This window comes from Myotis yumanensis, unplaced genomic scaffold (genome assembly GCF_028538775.1).
Source record: "Myotis yumanensis isolate MYYU_CA2020_CCGP unplaced genomic scaffold, mMyoYum1.0.hap1 SCAF_3, whole genome shotgun sequence".
Lineage (NCBI taxonomy): Eukaryota > Metazoa > Chordata > Mammalia > Chiroptera > Vespertilionidae > Myotis > Myotis yumanensis.
Window position 1 is genome coordinate 193,069,446 of NW_027223754.1, and position 7,160 is coordinate 193,076,605.

The 7,160-nt window shown below is 51.8% G+C and overlaps 1 protein-coding gene across 4 annotated transcripts; it reads right to left on the reverse strand.

Annotated features, from left to right (window-relative positions):
• Window positions 1–306: 306 nt before the first annotated feature.
• LRRC23 (leucine rich repeat containing 23) lies at window positions 307–6,779 on the reverse strand. Of its 4 annotated transcripts, XM_070410755.1 has the most exons (8): window positions 6,670–6,779; window positions 6,050–6,223; window positions 5,856–5,965; window positions 5,149–5,402; window positions 4,427–4,557; window positions 3,633–3,769; window positions 1,131–1,446; window positions 307–532 (listed from the first exon to the last, which is right to left on the reverse strand). In XM_070410755.1, the coding sequence occupies exons 2-7, from the start codon at window positions 6,173–6,175 to the stop codon at window positions 1,173–1,175; spliced, it is 1,032 nt and encodes a 343-aa protein (XP_070266856.1). In that variant the 5' UTR covers window positions 6,176–6,223; window positions 6,670–6,779; the 3' UTR covers window positions 307–532; window positions 1,131–1,172. The 4 variants fall into 4 exon arrangements, with proteins under 4 accessions (XP_070266856.1, XP_070266859.1, XP_070266858.1 ...); XM_070410758.1 differs by lacking the exon at window positions 6,670–6,779 and having other exon boundaries at window positions 5,911–5,965; window positions 6,050–6,140; XM_070410757.1 differs by lacking the exon at window positions 5,856–5,965 and having other exon boundaries at window positions 6,050–6,779.
• Window positions 6,780–7,160: the final 381 nt, after the last annotated feature.

A 7,160-nucleotide genomic window follows, 5' to 3' on the forward strand; every position in this document is an offset into this window, starting at 1 on the left:
CATGTGACCCAGAGCCCCCGTGAGTCAGGAGCCGTGGGCGGAGGCGCATGTAGGAGTGCGGGTGGGGGGCCGATGGGGGTGTAGTGGGGGAGTGGGAGGGGAAAGTGATGCGGGAGGGACTGGGGCGACCTAGAGCCTGCCTTTCCCAGCGCCCACGCACGCTGCTGCCCACGACCCGACCCCCCGGAAAGTAACCCGCACAGCCTCGGAGAGAGTAATCTGATCTCCGAGGCCAGCCACAGCCAGGAAAGCCCGCGATAGACGCTCCCGTACCCGGTCAGGCACAAAAGTATCAAAATATCTCTTTATTCGAAACCGAGCTGTTCCTACACACCCCAGCCCGTCTTCGCAGGCAACCGGATCTGCCTGAAGGATGCCCACTTCTAGGCTCCAGGCAGCGCTGGAGCCCACCCACCCCTCTGCCCAGGTGCCCACACAGAGCCTGGGCGGCAGGCTGCCTCTGTCTCCGGATGGGGCGTGTCTGTGGTGGACCCTGCCAATCTCAGGTCTGGGAGCCAGTGTCTTTGATCCCCTGGAGGAAGGGACAGAAGGAAACCCTCTGGGCCCGACTGCTTTCCCACTGCTGCCTCTGCCCCATCTGAAATGTCCCGCTGCTCCACTTCCCTGGACTCATCTCCTCAGCCCCGTCTGCCTCCCCTGCCCTCCTTTCTTCCCCCTACCCCATGTCCTGTTATGTTTAGTTTCTGATTTTTAGTGCAGGCTCTTTCTCTCTTGCCTTCTCTGCTAGGCCCAGCTGCATCCCTCATACACCACCAACCACCTCCCTCCCACCACCACCTTGCTGCCGACCTGGCCTTCACAGCTGATCTTCATTCTAGCTCAGGTATGGCTGCCACTCCACACCAGCAGCTATGCCTGCCACCCCAATTCTTTTCACTTACTCTTCTGGCTTCCTGGTGTATCTCCTAAGCCTTTCCTCAGCTCCTCCTAGGCCCTGCTGGTCTTTCCTCCTCACCCTGAGACACCCCCTGACCCCTAACCCTCATCTCTCCAAGGGTTCTCTTTGCCTAATCCCTTCCTCACCCACCTCCTCCCACAGCAGCTTTGCTCTCTCCCTAAGTGCCAGCACCCCTGGCCTCCTCTTCCTGCCTCCCTGCTGGCTTTCTTACTATCAGTGAAGATGAGAAGAACCAGAAGAACCACTGCTACATCTATGGCTGGTCCGGCCCTATGTCTTGCTCAGTCTCAGCATCCTGCTCCTGCTCCTGCTCCTCCTTCATCCTCTGACGAATCTCATTGGCCTCGGCCCGATCCTCCTCCTCAAAGAATTCCTTGTCCAGGCGTTCCAGTTGTGGTATATGCACCAGGGCCTCCTGGCGGTAGTCACTCTCATCTGTACACGGGTTGTCCAGCAGCACCAAGGCTCGAAGCTTGGGCAGGTTCTGAAGCTTGGCGAGCTCCTGCAGGTTGGATACCATGTTGCCCCTGTGGGTGCAGTCAGGAGGGGTTCGTGGAAATAATGATTTTGGAGGCGAGCTGCCAGGAATGGAGCCTCTGGGGGAGTCTCCCATGGGCTCCAGCTTCCCTAGAAACACTGCCTCTTACAGGTCGGCCTGCCACGCATTGCCAGATTTGCTGCAGGGTTGCTGTCCAGCTCTACTCCTGTCCTGCTTCTGTCCTTCAAGGAATCCCTAAGTGCCATATTCTATTCTGCAATGTGTCCTATTTATCCTTCTGGAGCAGCAAAGCTAGGTCACAACCCGGTCTTGTAGTTGGGGAGGAGGGGGGCATCTCCCTTGGAGAAACAGACTTCTGTGTCAGTTACACCTACTCAGCGGTTAGGAGGACTGGGGCAGTGAAAAAGGACCTGGGATTGACGCTCAAGGTAGTGAGTGCTGCGTCGTGCTCCCCGCTGGAAGGAACCTAGAGGTAAGGATGGGCCGGGACCCTGGTCGGCAAACTGCAGCCACACGCGGCTCTTTGGCCCCTTGAGTGTGGCTCTTCCACAAAATAGCACGTGCGGGCGCGCACGTACAGTGCAATTGAAACTTCATAGCTCATGCACAGAAGTCGGTTTTCGGCCTGGGCGAGTCTATTTTGAAGAAGTACTGTTGATACTTGGCTCTGTTGACTAATGAGTTTGCAGACCACTGGGCTGGGGCCTCCCAGCCTAAAGGACAAGCTTCATCTCCTAATATGCCTCCTCATACAGCTATTTTCATGTGTTTGCTTCAAGCCTGTATGAAATCAGGTTTAAATGTTTCCACTTTATCTCAGTGGAGGTGCTGAACCTCACGCCGCCGTATGTCTCACTGGGAGCACTGCATGCACTTCGTGCTGGACTGCCCTGTGCATTGCAGGAGGTTGAGCATCTTTGGCCCCCGAGGCACCTCCTAGTCATTGAGACAATGCAGCTTCACTACTCTTACTTCCAAACCTCCCCAGTGAACAGCCACGGAAAAGGGTCCACTCTCCCTGCCCAGGCTAGTAACAGGAAGACAGAAGCCCCTCCACCCTTCCAGACCAATGTGGCAGAGCTAATTAGCAAGAGTCTGCTCCATGAATTTAAGCTGGAGTTGGGGTTCAACCATCTCTCCTACTTGGAGATTCTGTTTCCATTGCCAGTCTTTCTGTGTGTGTGTCCTTTTTATAAATATAAATATATATAAATATAAATATATATAAATATAAATATATATAAATATAAATATATATAAATATAAATATATATAAATATAAATATATATAAATATAAATATATATAAATATATATTTTATAAATATATATTTATATATTTATTTATATATTTAAATATTATTATTATTATAAATATAAATGGTGAGAGAGAATCATTGATTGGCTGCCTTCTGCAAGCCCCCTACTGGGGATCAGGGATCAAGCCCACAGCCTGGGCATGTGCCCTGACTGGGAATCAACCCTGGGAACCTGGGAATCAAACAATGACTTTCTGGTTCATAGGTTGATGCTCAACCACTGAACCATGCTGCCTGGCTCCATTGCCAGTATTGACTAAAGAGGCCTTGTTGACTAAGGAGGCAGTTTTCTTACATCTTTGCTTAATGAAACACACATAAAATCCTCCATCAGACAACAATTGCTGAGAGAAAATCTCTGATCCTGAGTGCTTTTCTATCTAGAGATTTCCTTCAAATATTCTCTGCTCACATCTGAGCACATCTTGTGTTTTATATAAGTAAAGGAGCCTTACAGGTGGGGCTCAGGATAAGAGAGGCAGGAAATGGGAAGGGGAATTGGGGTCCAGAAGATGGAGAAGCAGAGTAGACACTTATATGGGATAGAAACAAAACATAGAGTGGGAGCCAGATTGTGTCCCTTGAGAACAGGGGCCATCTCTGGTGCCTTTAAATGTTTCTGAAACACAACACAAGAGCTGGCATAGAGCACGTTCTCAATAACTGTGGGTTGAATGCATAAGGATTTGGGGGTCTTGGGCTATAAAGATCTCAGCGTTATAATTAGGATTGAATGCAGGAAAAAGTAAGGAAAGGAGGGATGAGAATCAGGATGGAGGATGAGGTGAGAATCTGAGAATGGGCTAGGATTGGGGGATTGGGACCGGGAAGAACACAGTCAAAAGCTGCTCCTGGTCAGGGGTAGGAGCAAGGTGGGGCCTGGAGGGCGTGCATACCTCAGGTTGAGGTACTGCAGTGATTTCATTCCCTCAGAGAAGCCACTTAGTGTGTCAATCTGGTTGTCTCTAAGATGCAAGGTAGTGAGATTCTTTAGGTGCTCCAAGCCTTCCACCTTCTTCAACATATTCTGGGCCTAGATTCCAGGATACAGTAGATATATTGGGAGAGGGGAGAGGAATAGGGAAGGTAGAGAAGTCAGAAAGAGATGCAGCAAAAGAGGAAATCTAAAAGGTAGATAAGGAGGGGTCAAGAGGGGAGTAGAGATCGGTAATGAGAGTAAAGAAATCCAGGAGAAGCTGCCAGAGAAAGGTCAGCAGTAACTTCCCACTGACTGTTCATCCCACCAGAGCCACCTCTGATTAAGCAGGCGATGCCTTAACCCACCCCCAGGTCTCAGAGCCCCACTGCTCTTCTGAGGAGAAATTACTTCAGCCCCATCCCGGAACGAGGAAGCTCAAGAGTCTAAATGACTGGACGTTTGAGTGGCCTCCTTAGCCTGATGTCTGAACCTCAATTATGGCACGTTATGCTGCTACCTGTATCAAAGCAAACTGTTCCCGTGTTATCCACACTTTAGGTATTATCAGCAATGCTAGGTGGTTAGCACCTCGTTTGTTGTAACTTTGCATCGCCACAGCATCTGGCATCAAGTAAGGGCTCAGTAAAATGATGCCAATTATCAGCATGATGATAAAGTCAGCAGCTGAGTCTACTAGAAGCCAGGCCTCCTGGCCCTCCAACCACAGTGCCGTCTTCCCTGCACCAGCCACCCTCAGGCCCAGGGAGCTACCAGGAAGAGGTTCTTCAGCGTAGGAAGGTTGATCCCCACTGTGCTTTCCAGTTGGTTCCCTCTAAGCTCCAGTGTGTGCAGGCTGATCAGCTTTTCAGGGTCCATACCTGTCACCAGGCGGATGTGATTCCCTGAGGGGAAGGAGGGTGTCAAGAGCTCAAAGGGCCACTCTGAAATGTTCAGCAGCAGAGCCTGAGTTTTGGGAGCCTCTGCATCTTTCTCTCCAATGCCAGTTGGATATGAGGAGAGACAAGTCCAGACTTAACACGTCAGGGGCCCCGGGCAAGTGGTCTGGTGGTCCAGGGCCTGAAGGACTTGTCCACCCAGCAATCCACATCAACGACTAACTCCCTGTCCTCCCCCAACTCTTTACTCAAATGTTAGCTTTTCAATGATGTGTGTCCTAACCCATCTGTTAGAAATTGCCACTTGTGCCCCCGATTCCTTTTACCCTAATCTATTTTTCCATAGCACACATCTCCTTCTAACTTACTGAATGAATTTGCTCATTGTGTTTACTGTGTTCATGGTCTGTCTCCCCCATCTAGATTGTAAGCTGCATGAGAATACCTCCACTGCATAGAACTGCCTTAATGAATCAGAATGTGCCTGAATGAATGAATACGAATTGCTGTGTGGCACAGCCAAGGACCACACTGCTCACTTCTGTTGGCCCCAGGCTAGGAAGGAAGGAATCTGTGTAGCCCATCCTATGGACCCACCTTTGAGGTTCAGGATGCCCAGACGAGGATGAGAGATGCCCTCCGTGTCAGCGATCTGGTTATAGGCAAAACTGGCAATCTGCAGGTAAGGCAGTTCGTTCAGCTGGGCACTCCGCAGCCGGTTGCCATCAGCCTTGAGCCAGAGCAGGTGGGTGAGGTGATTGAGTGCGGACACGTCCGTCAGATGGTTCTCAGAAATATCCACGTAACGCAGATGGATGTAGGAACGCAGCAACTGGATGTCCGTCAGTTCTCTAGGAGATGGAAGAGGCCATGGTTAAGGGTGAGAATCCAGCAAAGACTGGCAGAGAGGCTAAGGCAGAAGGCAATATGGAGATGGCTTATAATGGGGAGAAGAATGAGTGACAGATAGTAGGAGTGAAGGGGAGAAGGGAAGGTAGATGGATTCTTAATAGTGGGCAAGGACCTTGTGTCTTTGAAGAGCTGAGACCTGACACCCAGAAGGACAAGTGAGGGAGTCCAGCAGGAATCCCACATTCCCTCTCACAGCCTTCACTCCTCAGGCCAGCCCTGATGCGGGGAGTCGCAGGGCTCCTGAAAAGTAAAGTTGACCCTTCCCTCCCACTGGTCCAGGATGAGAGAGATCCAGACTCTCAGCTGAAACTCCCAGGAATGAGGGTGAGAATGGAGATTGGGCCCTACAACCTCATTTCTCTCCCCTCCCAGCCCCTCACCCCCCATTGCACCTCTCTTTAACCTCCAGCTTGACATAAGCATGGGCCAATCCATTGCCGGTCTTACAGAGCAAAGAAAGCCCTTCCTTCATCATGTCCTCGGTGAGGGGGGTCGGCATCCACTGCAGGAGGAAGTGCAGTCAGGCATCCCTTTCCAGCCCAACCCTATCCTTAGCCCTAGGACCTCTCCATTTCCATGCTCTCACTTCCTCTGATAAGTCCTCCTCCTCTTTCCTGTCATCTTCCCAATCTTCTGTATCCTTCTCATCGTCCTCCCTTTCCAGATCATCCTGGTCTGGCTCAAAATCTTCCAGATCGTCTTCATCTGACATCTTTCTTCCCTGCTGAAGGCTGGCGTCCGATCAAGCTGGGTCCTCGTCCTGAGAAAGAAGGTCTCCTTAGCGCCTGCCAGCCCATCAGCTCTCTCACCTCCACGGATGGGGTATTATCCCTCCCATCACCTCTGATCTCTTCCCAAATATGCCTCTTTCCTCATCCCTGTGAGCATCTCATTTTGACTCCCAACCTCCACTTCACATTCCCCATCTTCACATTCCAGGATGCCTTTCCAGACCCCTGAGACCCTTTCTGCCTTCGCAGTGGCTCCAGCTCTCCTCCAGCAGCTCTGTCCCCCTCTTCCTGGACCCCCTCCCCCCAGTCCTTCCCATCTCCATTCTAAAGTAAGCCAGTCCTCCTCCGATCTTCCTTACCGACCCTCCCCTTCCCTTCCACCCCTAAGCCCACTCAGTCTTCTAACTCTCCGCCTGCTTCGCCCCGTTCCCTGTGCCCTCGGGGACACCAGCCGGACAGTCCCCAATCCTCCCACCAATCCTCCTGCCCAGAAGGGAGCGGACTCTGGTTCCGCTCAATGACAAGCTGGAGAGGGTCTCGGCCCCAGTGAAGGATTGTTTCGGAAGATGGGAAAAGGGGACTGAGGCGTTGTGTATTGTTGTTATGGCAACGGAGGGGCGGGGCACTGGACGTCCGCAGTTGACAACCGTTGAGAGAGGAGCCGCCACTAACTGAACGGGATCAGTTGACAAGTTACAAACCCACTTTCTCAAACCCAGGAACCCGGATGAGGAGCGTTAATTGGGGGGGGGGGGGGTAGTGGGCGGGGCTTAGAGCTGTGCAGCGGTGGGGGGAGGGGCGGGGCTGTCCATTACGTCACCTGAGACCTTAAAGGGACCGGACATTCTCAATGCAAAGTACGTGAATTCAAAAGAAACACAAAAGGCGGGTAAAGAGGGACAAAATTACCAAGGTAAGTGGTCTCGTTCCCCCACCCCCACCTAACCCCACCCCTATAGGTCCCGT